Here is a 19,008-nt window from a genome sequence, read left to right on the forward strand (position 1 = left end):
TGTCAGACGATCTCCTCACTCCACCACAAGCCAACAACCCAAATTATTCAAAAACACCCATATTTATTCAGTATGTGACGTCGTTCGCATCTTCTGACTCCTCCTCTGCCTTTTAAGGAGTGCTGCTCCCTTTCCACCAATCACCGTGCACCACGTATATCTGACTCCATCCTTCTTTCTTAGTTCCTGCAAAACAACATCCCCCTACAACACATGCCTCACATCCTGTGGTCAGTCGCCAGTCCTGAGGAATGTTCTCTAGAGACAGTTTCTTTTGGGGAGTGGTCTCCTAGAGACAGTTTCTTGTGGCCGGACAACATACCAACATTCTTAACATTCTTTTAGTAAAAAGAAAACACTCAATCATCTAATGCTTTTAATTATGTAGCGTTGTTTCTTAATCCTATGATTCATTAAAACACATCACAACTCATGATTATACTTAAAACATATGCAGTGGATTGATTCATAACATTTCTTTTATATGTGACTCTTTGTGTGTGTGTTTGTGTTGATTTAGATAATTTATGGTTCCAACCCCCACTTATCCTGTCTCACTTCTGCCACAGTAACTTTCCACTGAGAAAAGAAAGCACATGACAAAAGCACACAGCTTAATGATTTAATGAAAGAAAACACTTATTGATTATATTGATAATTAAATCATACTTTTATCTGAAAAATATTCCCACAATGTTGCGCTTTGAAAAAGGTTGTTTTTATTAAATGTAGCTCTATTAATCTAGTTATATTACATATAATGATATTTGTGTTAAAAACGATTTCAAGTTCAAAGTCGTTTATATGTTACCTTGATTGTCTTCTGCAGCTTCTCGGAAACCCTCTTTTATATTGCACCAATTTCTAGGATTATTAATAAAAAGTTGCAGGTGGTCAGTTTAATCAAGAATGGAGCTAAGGGGTTGCAGGAAAGTGGAGTGAAACCCCTGATCCAGGGGTGGCGAACCTGTTTGGCATGATGAGCCAAAAAATATACCTTATCACTGCAAAGAGCCACATATATGGAAAAAACTGTCTAACAAGAACTTTTTCACAAAATTACATAAATGAGCCTTTATAAGCCTACCTTTTTTAACATTAGTGTGACACCTGGCAGTCTTTCATTTCCACAATACTTTTTAGGTTTGGCTTGTATTCAGTTGTGGCGACTCGCAGTAACTATTTCACATGTCTGTCAGTAAGAAGAGAGCGATGCTTTGATTTGACTTGTTTCAGGGTGGAAAAAAGTGATTCACAGATGTAAGTCGACCCAAACATTGACAACAGTTTGAGTGCAGCCTGTTTGACATTGGGATATCTCTCAGTTGGCACCATATTCCAAAACTCCAAGGTTCCTTCCCACAGAGTACACTTAAGTCTGTCATCCTCAGAAAGTTCAATCATTTCAAGCTGAGATGCTGCTTCATCTTCCACTAAAGGGGCTTTCAAACAGTCTGTTTCAGCAGTGAACGGGTTGATGAGGAATGTAATCTCAGGTCTTTTTTGCCGTAAATCAGAGAATCTGTTTTCAAAACTCTGCTCAAGATTTTCAAGGAGTGTTGCATACCGTTCAGCACTCGCTTTTACAACCTCTGCTGCTTGTTCACTTGCCTTCAACAAAGAGGGAAAATGTGTGAGCTCTCTCTTTTGTAGATGTGTCTTGAACAGCTTGAGTTTGTTGATAAATGTGAAAACACTCTGCACCAAGTCAGGCAGCATCTTTAACCTCCCTTGCAGATCCACATTTAGTCCATTCAGATAATGCAGCATGTCGACCAAAAATGCCAAATCTGATATCCACTGGGGGTCATGCAGCTCAGGATAGTCCTTCTCTTTCTCCGCAAGAAACACCTTCACTGGATTCAAAAGCTCAAAAAAGCGGGAAAGAACATTACCTCTTGAAAGCCATCTCACAGTGCAGTGCAGAAGCACATCAGATGGAAGATCTTCATCAAGTTCAGCAATGAGATTTCGGAACTGTCTGTGATTGAGAGCATGCGTGCGTATAAAATTGACAATTTCCAGCACAGGTTTCGTTACGTGGTCTAAGTTTAGTTTTTTAGACACCAAGTGTTCTTGGTGAATAATACAGTGAAACTTCCAAAAATCTGGAAAATGTTCATCAGCTTTACACAACCCTACAAGGCCATTCTTAGATCCGACCATAGATGGCGCTCCATCCGTGGCAATTGCGGTTAGTTTTGATAACGGTAGATTGGCTTTCTCAACAGCTGTCATCAGTGTCTCTTTCAGGTCGATGCCACGAGTCCTGTCTGTCAGTGGCATAATGTCAAGCAGCTCTTCTTTAATCGTGCAGTCTTCTGACACAGACCGAACAAATATTGCCATCTGTGGCTTATCCTGAACATCGCAGGATTCATCAACAGCAATGCTGAAATACATGCACTTCTGAAGATCGGAATATACATTCGTTTCAACAGCGTTATTAATGTCCGATATTCTTTGTTCAACAGTGTGTCGTGACAATTGAAGGTCCGCTACCGAACGTTTCAAATGTTCGTTTTCGGGACAAAAAACATCAATAACATCATTGAGGCACTTTTTAATGAAGTCCCCTTCACTGTACGGCTTTTTAGCTCGCGCAATATTCCATGCCAGCTGATATGATGCTAATGTGACCGTCTCTGAATGTTTGGTAAATTTCCGAAAGAGCTGAGTTTGCTTCTCTGACTGACGTTTCTACGTTTTTACCTTGTGCTTTCGAAGTTCACTGCCTTTGGGAAATTCCCGGCCCTCGGTAGGATGGAGTGTGGGGAAATGGCGCTCAAGATTTGAAGCCTTAAAATGCGACAGTGAAGTCTGACATATCAAGCAGAATGGTTTTCCGTTTCTTTCAACAAAAAATATAAATCCTCCCATTCAGATTGAAATGTTCTGTGCTCATCTACATATTTGCGTTTAGCTGTACGCTTCCCTGACTCCGCCATGATGATTGCCAATTACAGTACGAACTAGACGAGGCTAGCCGCTAGTAGCGCATGACGTTCAGTACAAAAATAATTATTTAAAAAAGATACATTTCATTTTTTTATTTCAAAATCAATTTGTATACATTTCTGTTTAGTTTAGTTCAGTTTAATATAATTTAAAAACAAAAAATGCGATTAAGAAGCAACTTGTGGATAGATGATTTAAGAGCCGCAAAGAGGCAGTGAAAGAGCCGCATGTGGCTCGAGAGCCGCGGGTTCGACACCCCTGCCCTGATCCATATCATCAGCTACTTAAACTGAACGATTAAGGCTGTGGTATAAACGTTGCCCACTAGAGGGAGCAATTGGATAAGGAATCGTTTAAAGGGATATTTCACCCCAAAATGAAAATTGTCATAATCTGTTCACCCTCAATGTTCCACACCTTTATAATTATCTTTCTTGTGTGGAACATATAAAAATACATTTTGAGGATTTTGGTAATAAAACAGTTTTTGGTCCCCATTGACATCCATAGTAGGAAAAAATACTATGTCAATATGGAAATATTAAGTATGTGAAATATTTAAGGCTATTTTCAAATATCAAATAGTGTCTCATATTTTATTTACTTTTTTTGCATTTTAAAGTACTGTTGCTAGCTGTTAAGGCAGCTATATGTTGAGATGTGTCCACATTGTATAATTCATTTCATTTTTGTAATTTTGTAATGTTTTTTTCTGTGTAATGTTTTATTTAGCAGACAGTATTTCAATAAATCTGATACTAGGCTATTGCTTTTAAAGTAACAATAAAATTAATAAACTTTTTCCTCCAATAACGTGCATTTGGTAGCTGGTTCAGGTGTTTGATTAAGGTTGAAGCTAAACTTTGCAGGACAGTGGGCCTTTAAAAATGTATATATATGACCCTTTCTGCTCAATTAATTTGTCCAAAGTGCAGTCAGCTGGTCTAACATATCCACCTCTGATAAATTAAATGTTCAATTAAATGCTGTAAATTATTCATAAATCATGTAGTATGGCGAATCCTTTTTGGCATAAGTATTAAGTTTTCTTACGATCATACTGTCTTCTATCTTTCCAGATGAAGAAGATGCTGTGATCCCTGAAGCCATCTACAGCGAACTCGAAGTCCAGGTTCTGACAGTGTAACAATTTACGCATAAAATTCAACACACTCAAGGATGAGAACCAGCAGCATTTCAGTTACTCTACTGGGTGTTTTCTTTACTGGTTCTATTAGATGTTTTTATTGACTTTGAAATGCAAGTCCTGCGTTGACATTTTATAGGGCACTTTCAGTTCTAACATTGTCTGTTTCATGTTTTATGAATATATAATAATTATTTTAATGTTCATAATTGTGACAGTTCTTATTAGCACACTGCTGTAGTTGAAGCTACTACACTTTCAATATTGTGACAAATAAACCACACTTTGATTTTAACAGTAAGAAGTATACCAGTAATCAAGTATACTGGACATTCTTTACTAGTGTATTGTTTTTAAAAAATGTAGTATATCGAGCAAAATCTATTGATGTTCGGAACATCATTGACTGCTTTTAAAACCACAAACTAGAGAAAATGTGCACAGATAAGATGATCACTAATACAAAGTTGCGGATTGTAAAGGAACAACATACATGAACTTCAACCATTGACCTAAGAGTAAGTACGGGTCAGGAAACCTCACCTTGTTGCAACCGATTTTGGGTTAATTTAGGCCTATTAATGTAAGAACCGGTTTTAAGCATGTAAACTATAAAAATTTTAAGTCTTCATTTCAATGGCTGAGTTAGGGCTGTTGCATATAACTATGTTGCCAGTTGATAGTCTGGTTATGGTGCACGGGAGTATCCCAAATCCACCCAGTAACAACTCCTACAATTCCTTGCATAAGTGTAAGTGGTTTTCTATAAGACAAAAACATAACACAAACACAGAAATTTCAATAAATATAAACCAGTAAACATTGCAAGCATTAATTACACATATAAATGAGCAAGGAAATAAAGTGAAGCGAAAATGTGTTATATGGGCTGATACAGCACCAGTAGTAAAAAAAATGTTTAGCATCTGAAATTTGACTCTTTTGTCTCGGTCTCTTCAAGTATGAGTTTTGTCAGAGGTTTATAACTTTTGGCGGAGGCAGACTGTAGTCGAATTTGAATAAAATTTGAAATGTCTATAAATCCTAATATTTCCGTTTCTGTATTGAAGTATTGAAAACCGCTCAGTCTGTCGTTTATACTCAGAATTCGCCGCCCACCTCGGGCACTGCAGAATCAACGAGCGCCAAACAGATGAGCCAATCAGAACCAGCCATGTTCGAGCTGCTTAATATCGCGGAGCTCAATTGGCCAGGCGCTTTCCGGGATTCGTCCAATCGGATGCGCGACTGCAGTGGGGGCCATGTGAAGAAGTTCTCTTTGTTCTTGATTTTGAACGAATACATTTTGTTGTTAAACTGAAAACCGGCTCGACAAATTGTCAGTCGTCGGATTTTTTACTGCCATGGATCATGTAAGCCGATTGTTAATGTGTTTGCGTTTTTGGACAGTGTCGTGCGAATTCTTTAGTAGAGTGTTCATGATTTGTAACGAAGCAAATACTAAGGTAAACAGATCTATATGACCATCAAGTCGATAAGGAAAACATGTCTTTATTTTTAGCATTCAACTGTGCCACTTCCTGTGGACCGTTTGGGCTTGGGTCAACTGGTTTATTAAGCTCCTCCCACTCCCGAAGAATATGCTTGTTCGACTTGATGCGGCGCCGCAAGATCCGACAGGAGGATGACATCACGTACCGCGAGAGCGATTCGAAAAACCATAAAAAGTTTCGCATCGTACTTTGATGTCATCCGCCTGTCGGCTCTTTCGGCACCGCATCAAGTCGAACAAGCCTAATCTTTCTAGGCGGTCTATGACGGCACACAATGCCATGGTCCAACAATGGTCAATTTTGCTTACTTGGCGTTAATCCCGTCACGTGAATGTTCACGTATGAATGTTCAATGTTCATCATATCTACACTAAACCCCGCAACATTGATGTAAGAAAATAGATCAACAGCTAAATTCTAGTCGGATGACCCAGTTCACAAATGAACATGTATAAAGATCCTATTCAAGACAACCACTCAATTTACATTTTTTATTTAAAAGACTGGAGGAAGGAATATCATTTACAGTGCTTGGTTTGGAATGAAATTACTGAATGTTTTGATCCCAGAAACAAAATAAAAATACAAAACAACAAAAATAAATCAAAACATTCTTTTTTTCTGAAGGTCACTGATTTCTCAGGAGAACTTCCATTTAATGGGAACTGCAATTACATAAAGTTCATGGTTTCTCTGAATCTCTTAGAGCTCATCTTTTTTCTGTGATAATTGTGTGGCGTGCTTTTCCACAAACTTGCTGAGTTCGTCGAGGTCCCTTTTACCGCCTTCAAGTTTGACTGGGCTCTGCTTGCTGTTGCTGGGAGCAAAGTAGATTGTAGGGAAACCCTCTACTTTATAACTCTCATGAGGCACATCATTAGCAGTGGCATCCATTTTGGCGATGACGAGATTCTTCTCATTCTTGTATTTCTTTCCGAGAGCAATGTAATCTGGCTCCATATTTTTACAGTGGCCACACCACGGAGCATAAAATTCAATTAGAACGTCTTTCTTGGCGTCCATGACAATCTCATCGAAAGTTTTGCCCACCACAACAGTCACTGGTCCTTTGTTGCTCTTGGGAATAGGTTGAGACTTTACAATGGGTTTCACCTTGCCTGTTAGAGAACAAAAGACATGTAAGCATTGATTTGAATTCGTAGCGACAAATGCTATACAAAAGACCAACTGTCCTCAGAGTTTAACAACCTACATCACTTGTTTTTATTTGCAGTAATAGGCTAGCTGGAGGTTTGCACAAAAATGTTAGGTTTAAAAATGTCAGCGTTTTTTTATTCAGATTAATTGCAAACCACATTTATCAATACTTCATGAGAAAATCCCCATAAAGAAAATTTGACATCTTTCTCTTATAACTAAGAATAATTAACAAACCCACATACCTTTTTTAAAGGCCATAACAAAGCTATGAAGCACATCCGAGTCGAATTCTTCTGGTTCCATGGCATATTTCTTTCCTCCCTCACCAAGAATGCCAACATTCACCTCTTCACCACTATCACTCAATCCAAGGCTCTTCAATTCATCAGCATAGTCTTCCTCATCCGCAATGGCAAATGTGTACTCAGGGAAGTCCTTTGCTACTTCAAGCACTTTGCTTCTCCAAAACTGTGTCGCTGTGGTAAAGATAACAAAAGGTGTCAGTGATGCACCAATGGGAACAGCTGTAATTGTATAGTGATGTTCGTGATACTTTACAGAGTTTTAAGTACAGCCAGTCTGTTATACACTTACCAACTCTGTAATCAAAACTGAAGTCTACTCCATAATATACAACCACAAGAGGTCGTTTGGTGTATCTCTTTGCATCATTGCTTTGTTTTCTATGTCCAACCAAAGGCAGTGCGTGCTTCTTGAAGAAATCTTGCACTTCTGAAGCAAGTGTGGAATCCTTTAGGAAAATATCAAATATCCCTTAGGAACACTATAAGAAAATGTTGTGCATCTTAGGATGTCAAACTCTAAACTTACTTTAACTGTTAATGAATGAGATGCTGGCTCATATTTAGATCTAAACCGCTCGGGATGAAGCATGACAACTTGTCCTGGGGAAGCCTTGAAGAATTTTGCAACTTCGCTATCAAATGTATGTAGAAACTTGAAGTCTTCCCGCAAGGAGTTACCTTCAGGAAGAAAGAACAGATTGTTAGTAACAAATTTTGATCTTAGCTCAACATAGACTCTTACACAATGCCTCATTTTTATTACTCACATGCTTCTTGATAGATCTCATATGCAGCATCTTCTTCACCAGAGAAAACTCCAACAATCGCAACATCATCTCCATCTTTGAGGAGCTCCTGTTTCTCTATGTCACCATATTAACTCGCAAAGTCTTTATTTCAAGAACTGCGTGGTGTACTATAGTTATAATAACATCTGAAGATACGAACACCGTACACTGTATGCCGTGATAACTAACTGTTACAAGAGAAGTGTCTAAAACAGTCCTTTTTCTTACTGGCATCTGTATAAGGATTAAAGAATGATTCGTCAGACTCGGGCTCGAACTGGTAAGGTAAAATCGACGCCATCTCTCTCTATACACTGTTAATATCCAACCACCTGCAAACCGTAATACAGCAGTAATGATAGGCTGGTCCATTTGCGACACATGCTGAACGCGTTTGACCAATCACAGCAGACTAGACCATTTGACCAATCACAGCAGACTAGACCATCTGACCAATCACAGCAGACTACACTATCTGACCAATCAGATCAGACTACGCTGGCGGAAAGGCGGAGATTACACAGATGAATCGCGGAACGAATCATTTGAGAGTCAGTCAAGAAGTAAGGTAATAAAAACTGCTTATTATTACGAAATAATAGTATTTTTACATCATGTATGTACATAAACTTGTTGTCGGACACTCCATAAACCAAAATAAGCCCTTAAAAATATTGAGGAATGTACTCTTTAAGAATTTGGTGGGTTCTTATCAGAACTAGTACTGGCCGCAGATAGACTCCTTGTCGTTGGTGACTTTAACATCCACGTAGATAACGTTACAGATGCCTTAGGAATGGCTTTCAAAGACACTCTTAACTCCATGGGCATTAGTCAACATGTGTCAGGACCCACTCACCTTCGTAATCATACTTTAGATTTAATACTGTCTTACGGTATAAATGTGGACGACGTTAAAATCCTTCAGCAGAGTGAAGACATTTCGGATCATTATCTGGTATTATGTTTGCTTCACTGGCCTACGGCTGCAAATAAAACTCATTGTTACAAATATGGTAGAACAATAACTTCAACTACCAAAGATGCGTTTCTCGATAATCTGCCCGAATTGTCTCAAATCATGAGAAATAACGTTGAAGATCTTGACATTACCACTGAAAATTTTAATTCCACCTTCTCGGTAACGCTGACAAAGTTGCTCCACTACGTTTAAAGAAGATTAAAAATGGCAGCCCCACACCGTGGTATAATGAACACACTCAGGCTCTAAAGAAAGCGGCCCGAAAAATGGAGCGCAACTTTAAGAAAACTAAATTAGAGGTATTTCGTACAGCATGGAAGGATAGTATTCGAAAATACAGGAAAGCCCTAAAAACTTCTAGATCCGCCTATTTTTCATCACTAATAGAAGAAAACCAGCACAACCCTAGGTTTTTATTTAACACGGTGGCTAAATTAACAAAAAATAAATCGTCAGTGACTTCTGATCCTGTATATCAGCATAGCAGTGATGAATTTATGAACTACTTCACATATAAAATCCAAGATATTAGAGAAAAAATTATAACAATGCAATCAGAAGTGAAACCCGCTGAACAAACTAACTACAGCGCCCTTAAGGAGAAAATGCAATTATTTTATACCTAGATCAAGATGAGCTGTCTAAAATTATTAGATCATCTAAATCAACAACATGCATACTAGACCCTATACCTACAAATCTACTGAAAGAGATGCTCCCAGAAATTATAGATCCTCTTCTTGGTATTATTAACTCATCTCTGACATTAGGACATGTGCCTAAAGCATATAAGGTGGCTGTTATAAGGCCCCTTGTCAAAAAACCCCAACTCGACCCTAGAGAACTAAGGAACTACAGGCCTATATCGAATCTACCTTTCATATCTAAAGTTCTGGAAAAAGTAGTTTCAACTCAATTATGCTCCTTCCTCCAAAGGAATGACATCAATGAAGAATTCCAGTCTGGATTTAGAGCATGTCACAGTACAGAGACTGCTTTGATCAGAGTTACAAATGATCTGCTATTGGCGTCTGACCGAGGTTGTATCTCGTTATTGGTGCTGCTAGACCTTAGTGCTGCATTCGATACCATTGACCACAGCACACTCCTACATAGACTCGAAAATTATGTCGGCATTAAGGGAATAGCTTTGAAATGGTTTAAATCTTATTTATCCGACCGTTTTCAATTTGTAGCAATAAACAATGAGGTGTCACGCAAATCGCAAGTCCAGTACGGTGTACCACAGGGCTCAGTCTTAGGGCCTCTGCTCTTCGCATTATACATGTAGGTGCGACACGGAGTTAGCTTTCACTGTTATGCTGATGATACTCAACTTTATATTTCCTCGAAGCCTCATGAAACACAGCAGTTCCATCGAATAATGGAATGCATAGTCGATATAAAAAACTGGATGAGTAACAACTTTTTATTACTGAACTCGGACAAAACGGAAGTGTTACTTATTGGACCGAAAACTGCTATAAGTAACAACCAAGAATACTGTTTAACTATTGACGGATGTTCCATAAAACCCTCGTCGTCAGCAAAGAATCTTGGCGTTCTATTCGATAGTAATCTGTCATTTGAGAGCCACGTCGCCAACACCTGTAAAATTGCGTTTTTCCATCTTAAGAATATATCTAAACTACGTCATATGCTGTCAATGTCAGATGCAGAGAAGTTAATTCATGCATTCATGACATCAAGACTAGATTACTGTAATGCACTGTTAGGTGGTTGCCCTGCAGGCTTATTACAAAAACTCCAATTGGTCCAAAACGCGGCAGCTCGAGTTCTTACTGTGCGTTCAGACCGCCGCCGTTGAGCGCGTCAAAAATCGCTCTGGCTGCCCTGCCAACAACGCTGTAGAAAGAGTCTTGGGCGCGCTGACGCTCTGACGTAGATCGAAATCTTATCTTGTATTTAAAGGGGCCTCAAAGCAAACAAGCTTGTTGATCTTGTGCAGACTGACCACAAGAAATTGATCGGTGGAAAAAACTTTATTGTAGTTACAGTTTGCTAACGAAATAATATTCTGCAGCAGTAACACTGTTTTGCATTCTCTGGCGCTAAATTAGCATGAAATTTCCGCTTATTTACAGAAAATGTATAACGTTAATGACGTAAAATCATCAGCAACTCACAAGGAACACAAACAATCTCAGACACCTTGGTCCAGCATCATTTTTTTTATTTATGTCCCTGTACGCAAACAGGGACGCGTCGTATAGGATTGGGAAACCCGCCACAGCAGTTATCAACTTCTCCTCCATTTTGCTTGGGAACTAATGTGGTCGGAACCAAAGTTTACAGGGCTGCTTTCTCTGGAATCACTCAAGAGATGGACTTCTACGTTCCGATTGGTTGCCGCCGAACCCGTCATAGCTCATTACCATAAAGTTGACCTGATTTCAACTCTCCTTGACGGCCAGAGACGCGCCGCGCCGCTCCTCGCCGCTGCGCCGCCTCACATTGAAAATGAATGACTTCCGGCCACTTTGAGCTCTCGACGGCGGCGGTCTGAACGCACAGTTACAGTACAAAAAAGTATGAACATATTAGCCCGGTTCTGTCAACCTTGCACTGGTTACCTATAAAGCATCGCGTTAACTTTAAAATCTTGCTTATTACCTATAAAGCCTTACATGGTTTAGCTCCTCAGTACTTGAATGAACTCCTTTTGTATTACAGTCCTTCACGTGCATTACGCTCTCAGGCGTCCTGTCAGTTGGTAATACCTAGAATTTCAAAATCAAGTGCAGGTGGTAGATCCTTTTCCTATCTAGGCCTAAACTTTGGAATAGTCTTCCCTGCACTGTCCGGGAGGCAGACACACTCTGTCAGTTTAAATCTAGACTACCGGGGGGGCTGCTTTAGAATTTTAAAGTTTTACTTAATTAATATTGCATATAGGAATTTATAGTCTGTTATATTTGACCTGTGCTTCTCTCTCCTTTATCCTAAATGTGTGCTCTCACTGAGCGTGTGTGTGTGGTGCTGTGTGTGTGTGTGTGTGTGTGGTGTTGTGTGTGTGTGGGTTTGTGTGCTACTTGTCTGTGTACGTACGTGTGTGTGTGTTGTGTGTGTGTGCGTGCGCATCCGTGTGTGTGTGTGTCTCTATGTCTATGTGTGTTAGTACGTGTGCATATTGTGTGTGTGGAGTGTTTTGTTGTGGGTTGTCTGTCTCCTGTGTTTTCAACCTTTTCTTGTTTCTGCAGGTACAACTTTAATTATTTTGCTTATAGTCAATATGTCTCATGTACAGCTGCTTTGTAACAATGAAAATTGTAAAAGCGCTATATAAATAAAGTTGAGTTGAGTTGAGTTAACCTATGCCATGTGGAGCCCATATCGCCCAGATAAAACCCATATGGGGCCCACATACAAATGTTCAAATGTAGCATTTAAAGGAGTTTAAAGGCATAATATGTATTTTAAGCAAAAATCGTGTGCCCACATGCAGCCCATAAAGGTCCCATAAGGGCAAACCTATATGGGACCCAAATTTGTAATCCCACATGGGGCCCATATATTTTGCCCTTTTTTACCCATGCCCATGTGGAGCCCATGTCGCCCAGATATAACCCACATGGGGCCACATACCAATGTTGGCTGGGTGTTTATTTACTTATTCATTTATGTGCAAAAAAGATAGATTTAAGTGACCAATATACTTTAATATTACTTAAATATATAACAATGAGGCAATAATAATTGCTTTAAATAAAGTATTAAAACTGAGTGATCATATGGTTTTAGTGAACAACATTAAAATTAATTAAGACTGATAAACAATTTTTTTTGTCTATTATGTATTCTAACAAATGCTTGCAGAGGGCACCAGCGGCCTATCAAACTTACACTCTCAAAAGCTAATCGGGATGAGGATGGATGCGATTTTAAACTGTTGCGTTGTATTCTTGTCAAAAGTTGTGTGCGTGCCTTTTAAAGTCAGTTTATTTTCCATGGTGTTTATAATGTTTATGCCTTGTCATTATTCCCGTTTGATAATGGTTTGTTTGTTTGAAATGGATATATATATATATATCTTCCCGAGGTTTTTTTTCTCTCCATTATTCATCATTGGAGTTTGGGTTCCTCGCCACAGCAGAGCAGTGCAGTGTTGGCTTGCTCACCGGGAGACTGCATTTATTTATTTTCATTTATTTATTAGATATTATTTATTAAATGATCTTGCTTGGTCTATAAACACCATGCACTGTGCTGTGTTTTACCTTTCTGTGTTTTTCTTATTTGCTCCTGTAAAGCTGCTTTGGAACAATGCACATTGTGAAAAGCGCTATATAAATAAAATTGAATTGAATTGAATGATATTCGATATATATATATATATACATATGAAAGTAAGTTTGCAGATCTTGCTTCACGTGTATCTTCCCATTTTATGATTTTCAAAATTTTCGTCCATTTTTTTATATTTGATCACTTTCATAATGTTTAATTGCTCCGTGAGCGAGTGCTTATTGACGCACGAGGCTGAGCGGCTCCGCCTGTTGCCACAGTTACCGCTAAGTCTNTCTTGTGTGCTAACTGTTTCTCTTTTTAAGCGAGTATACTACGATCCAATCGAGCAACCTTGGTAAATTGGAATTGCACTTCAAACCGGGTGAGATATGGCTTCTATTCTATTCTATTCTATTCTATTCTAATAATAGTATGGCTACTATTATTGTTACTTGCACCTCATGCCATATGTTTAGCTTACAAACCAGAGGCAAGATGATATTCCACAGTGTGAACAGAAAGCAAGCTAACACGCTATTGCTATGCTAACGGCGTTAAGTTAACTATCACATTTGGTTTAGACTCTTCCAAGTAAATAACAGGAACAGGGTTATTGAGATATCAGGATAAGTTAGCAACGACAATAATAATTAACGATAATAAAATACACTAATATTAGAGCGAAGTGGGAAGCGCACTGATACAAACAAGCTGCCGGCAGCGATGCAGGAAACAGGAAACAGGAAACCTGTCGGCAAACGTGTGAACGTTCGTTCGTCTAACGTGTCTGCCTTGACTAATTTTAAATAGCGCACATAGGCTATACAGATATACTGTACGTACAGCTACTTGTAGCCTATGATGGTCTTGTGTTATTTGAGACACACTGTTCAAACAGTGTGGGATACAAGATTTGATCATTAAAGCTATTATTAAATTAGATGAAGTATTTTTTAACAGTAGATAGAACTATTACATAGGCCTATATCTTTAACATCATTGAAGAATATCAAGAAAATACTATTTAGGGCTGTGAAAAAACTAGTTTCACAATAGATAAAGCTTTTAATGTATTTTACTGTCATGACTCTGCTTCATCATGTCATGTCTATTCTTGGTCTTGTAGCAGAGTCATGGCAAAGCCTTAGGTTTTATGTGGAGAGAGAGATTGTTGACCTTTCGGCCTTCCATACTCACTCTCTCTCTCCGGTCCGCGTCTCTGTTCCCGCCATCTCGTTTCTTCTTTAACTTTCCCTGAGTGTTTTATTACCGACACCTGCCCCTTGCTAATTAGCCTTTGTCTGTCTCCCTATATAATACCCTCATGTGTCATTGTCCTGTGCTCGGCCATTGTATTCAGTTCGTCTTGTTGCTCGGCCAGTGTTGCCCAATATTGGCTGTTCCTGTCGTGCTGTTTCACCGTCAGTCGAGTAAGTGTCCAGTTTAGTTTATGTCTAGTGTTTTTTCCTCAGTTTAGTGTTAGTTAGTCCTCGTCCTGTTATTTATCCTGTTTGTTCTGTTCTGCCCCATCGTGGGTCTTCGTTTTGTGTTTTGTATTTAATAAATCTTGTTTTGTTAACCCTTTAATCTCCGCTGCCTGCAATTGGGTTCTCCACACCTCACATTTCGTGACATTTTACTATATTAATTATGTGCAAGCATGATAGGAAACATACAATAACAAGTAAAAAGTAAGGTCTAGAATAGACTGGTTACATTACTTATGTTCTAAATGCCTATTTTATAAAAAATAATTATATGCAATCTAGCAAGCTCATTTAAACTAAGTGGTCAATACCGAAATGAAAGGAGCCCATATACTGTATATAAAACCTAAAAATAAAACCACCAGTAGGTGGCGTCAAAGCACTGTTCTGTTGAGATTACATGGGCTAATGTTCAACCTATTGTTTCAAAACCACAAAAATATATTTAATACCCACGCAACTGCTCTACTTAGAATTGTTTTGCTGTGGTGCTGTTTGGAACAATATTTTAATTGACTATTGTGTGAAATGCCAGTCATTAACAACTTGTTTCTTTACATGTATTCTGATTTTAATTCTAAACACTGCTTATTGCAGGTACATAAAAACAACTATTTACAAACTTGTTTTTTCCCTCTGTATTTTCCCCAATGTATTTTTCTCAACTGGCAGTTGTTTTCATGATATTTTAAAATTATTTTAAAATTTGGTTACCCAGAAATGAAACGTGAATTTCAAGTGGCTGTGTTATAAATAGAAATATAGGTAAATGTATGTGCTGTTGTTGGTTCCCACGACATGCTACATTTTAATGTTTTAATGACAACAAGAATTTCTTGGCTTTAAATGATCACAATCCGAACACAAAACTGTAGCATAACATAATAATAGCATAATCATTTATTAAATGTGGTTGTGCATCTGAGGTAGTTTCTGCTCAGTTGTTCAGCCGGAAAATATAAACAAAATGAAAAATGGAGCTCTGGAGTATTAAGTCATCAGGTCTTCAAGCAAGAGAAGTGTTACAGACCCGCTCTTATTTATAGCAGGTGATCAACAATACAATAAGCTACAAAGTGAACTAACATCATAACCTAGGAAGTTCGTCAGTACAATAGACTTGAGAATAGATTAATATGATAACCTGCAGACATTATGAATAAAATAGCCTTGATAATAGTTTAACATGGTAATCTACAGACATTAGCAGACATCTATCTATCTAAAGCCCAAAACACAAATGGCACATAAACTAAAGTACTGTCCTACATCAATTACATAAGACTGTACATCCTGTTTTAAGTGTGAATGGCTTCTACACTAATACCAGCTTTTTGTCTCTCTATGAGGCCCACAGACCAGGTCCAACCAAGCCTGATGATGTTTCATGTACCACTGGGATATCGGAGGCCAACAGACCCAGCTCGCCCAGCCTGAGTCTCATCATTGCACTGCCATGGACATATGGTGCCCCGAGAGGCCCAGCATTTATAATTCAAAACACATTCATATAAATATTATATTATAGTTGATCATTTGTATTTATTAATTAATATTAAACATAGCATTTCAATTAATATAATATACAAACCCGATTCCAAAAAAGTTGGGACACTGTACAAATTGTGAATAAAAACAGAATGCAATGATGTGGAAGTTTCAAATTTCAATATTTTATTCAGAATACAACATAGATGACACATCAAATGTTTAAACTGAGAAAATGTATCATTTTAATGGAAAAATAAGTTGATTTTAAATTTCATGGCATCAACACATCTCAAAAAAGTTGGGACAAGGCCATGTTTACCACTGTGTGGCATCCCCTCTTCTTTTTATAACAGTCTGCAAACGTCTGGGGACTGAGGAGACAAGTTGCTCAAGTTTAGGAATAGGAATGTTGTCCCATTCTTGTCTAATACAGGCTTCTAGTTGCTCAACTGTCTTAGGTCTTCTTTGTCGCATCTTCCTCTTTATGATGCGCCAAATGTTTTCTATGGGTGAAGGATCTCTCACTGTCATAATGTCATCAGTCACAAATGCCAGTCGTAAATATTAAACACGATTAATACATTTGTAGTGAAGATGACTGACAACAACTGCTTAATAAATTCAAAGACTATAATTTTTAGACACCACACAATGAACAATTTTATCTGCGATTTGAAACAACGACTGAGAACAACTGGAATAGACTAGGCACGGTTATTGGTTATGATCAAATTCCATTCATAATCGTAGTTAAAATCGTTAAATGTGTCCCCAGTTTAACTTGTAAGACTAGTCTAAAACAGATTTATGCAACCGAACTTAATCAAGTGAAGATTTTATGCAAACATTTGTTTTGAGTATGTGCATATCTATTAGACATTTGTGTCGTTTGTTGTGAAATTGCAATATTTAATTATATGCAAAAACAACAAGAAAATGTCTTTCAAACATATTGACCTGTTCTCAAAATATTGGTATGGTATTGTGTGGTTGCTGTTTTTAAGACTTTTTTTGGCTTGTGTGTTACAGATGGAGATGCAGCCGTGGAGGTAGAAAGTGGAAACAAAATTCCAATTACCCTTGAAGATGTGCTTGTGTTTGCTTCTGGAGCATCTGCTATACCTCCGTTTGGCTTCAGAGAGAGTCCAAGTCTTCTATTTCTTCATGAAGACCTAAATGGCAATCGGCGGATGTTTCCAGAATCAAACACTTGTGCCATTACCTTGATGTTGCCCATTCGACATGATTATGGAGACTTCTGTCATTTCATGACAACAGACATAATTCAGTCCCCCGTGTTTGGGGTAGCCTAAACCCCTTTTCCCAAACCTTTTTATTGCTGGACCACTGTTGTTTTTTTACAATGTTTTTATTTCTGTATATTTAGGGCCCGAGCACGGAGGAGCAAGCCCCCGGCTTGCACCGTAGTGCAGAGCCCTATTGTTTCTGTGTTCGTCTCCCTCTTTGATCGCTAATTTGAAGGCCTAAACATGCTCAAAAACTCACAATAACTTGCACACGCATCAGACGTGGCGAAAATTTACGTCTGATAGGGGTTTCAAAAATGGCTCGCTAGCGCCACCTAGAACTGCCCAGGCCGCTACGCAAAACGTACATGCACCAAATTTGGTGGGTTTATAGAACACCCTGAATCATTAAGAAAAGTCTCTTGGAGCATATCTCTAAACCCAACAGGAAGTCCGTTATTTTTATTCTCCTGTGCAATTTTGTAATTTGTTTCAATTTCCAGTCGTCGTACTTTAACGAACTCCTCCTAGAGTTTTAATCCGATCAACATCATCTTCATGTCATTCTCATCTTAAGGCCTTTGCGAAGCTAAATTGCGGAGATCTTGACTTTTCGTGGGGGATCGTGACCCTGGCGGCCATCCAAAGTTTGGCGTTTCGCCATGAACAGGAAGTTGTTGTAACTCAGACATACAATGTCCAACAGGCCCCAGACTTCACATATTTGATAAAAGTCCTGGCCTGAAGACATCTACATGGTAATTTTCAGATAGCACCACCTGCAGGAAACAGGAAGTGAAATGTTTTAAACTGTGTTTAACTCCTCATAGAGATTTGAACAGATCAGCATCATATTTGAAGAGTACAGCCAGTATGATCTTCAGACCTTTGTGAAGATACATTGAAAGATCCTAACTTTTCTCTGAGGGGCGTGTCCGTGGCGGCCTGATAAAGTTTGATGTTTCGCCATGAAACAGGAACCTATAGTAACTCAGGTGCACAATGTCTGACCAGTCCCAAACTTCACATGTTTGATAAGAGACCTGGCCTGAAGACATCTACATGGTAATTTTCAGATACTGTTATAGCGCCACCTGCAGGAAACAGGAAGTGGCATGTTTTAAACTGTGATTAACTCCTCATAAAGATTTAAACAGGTCAGAATCATATTTGGCCAGTATGATCTTCAGACCTTTGTGACGATACATTGCAAGAACCTAACTTTTCGTTGAGTGTCCTACCATAATTTGCCTGCATTAATTTTATCGCATACGATTACACATATCCATGTCAGTGTTCAATTATAGCAATAGCGCCACCAGCTGGCAACAGGAAGTGACATGTTTTAACCTGTGATTGTCTCCTCATAGAGATTCAAACAGGTCAGCATCATATTTGGCCAGTATGATCTTCAGACCTTTGTGACAATACATTGCAAGTTCCTGACTTTTCGTTGAGGGGCGTGTCCGTGGCGGCCTGACAAAGTTTGATGTTTCGCCATGAAACAGGAAGCTATAGTAAGTCAGGCACACTATGTCTGACCAGCCTCACACTTCACATGTTTGATAAGAGTCCTGGCCTGAACACATATCCATGTCAGTGTTCACTTATAGCAATAGCGCCACCAGCTGGCAAAAAGGAATGTGACACATTTAAGTAAATAACAAATCCTACTATACA

At 38.6% G+C, this 19,008-nt stretch overlaps 1 protein-coding gene across 1 annotated transcript in view; it reads right to left on the reverse strand.

Moving 5' to 3' along the window:
* Positions 1 to 6,103: 6,103 nt before the first annotated feature.
* The window catches only part of LOC130557313 (protein disulfide-isomerase A4-like), a 15,036-nt gene continuing 2,131 nt past the window's right edge, over positions 6,104 to 19,008 (reverse strand). Inside the window, exons 2-6 of the mRNA XM_057338974.1 lie at positions 7,853 to 7,948; positions 7,612 to 7,763; positions 7,375 to 7,531; positions 7,023 to 7,256; positions 6,104 to 6,737 (exon numbers count right to left, since the gene is read on the reverse strand). Coding sequence (XP_057194957.1) covers positions 6,322 to 6,737; positions 7,023 to 7,256; positions 7,375 to 7,531; positions 7,612 to 7,763; positions 7,853 to 7,948 — 1,055 coding nt within the window. The 3' untranslated portion in view covers positions 6,104 to 6,321. The remainder of the gene's footprint in view (positions 6,738 to 7,022; positions 7,257 to 7,374; positions 7,532 to 7,611; positions 7,764 to 7,852; positions 7,949 to 19,008) is intronic.

Source organism: Triplophysa rosa, linkage group LG7 (genome assembly GCF_024868665.1).
Source record: "Triplophysa rosa linkage group LG7, Trosa_1v2, whole genome shotgun sequence".
Taxonomy (NCBI): domain Eukaryota; kingdom Metazoa; phylum Chordata; class Actinopteri; order Cypriniformes; family Nemacheilidae; genus Triplophysa; species Triplophysa rosa.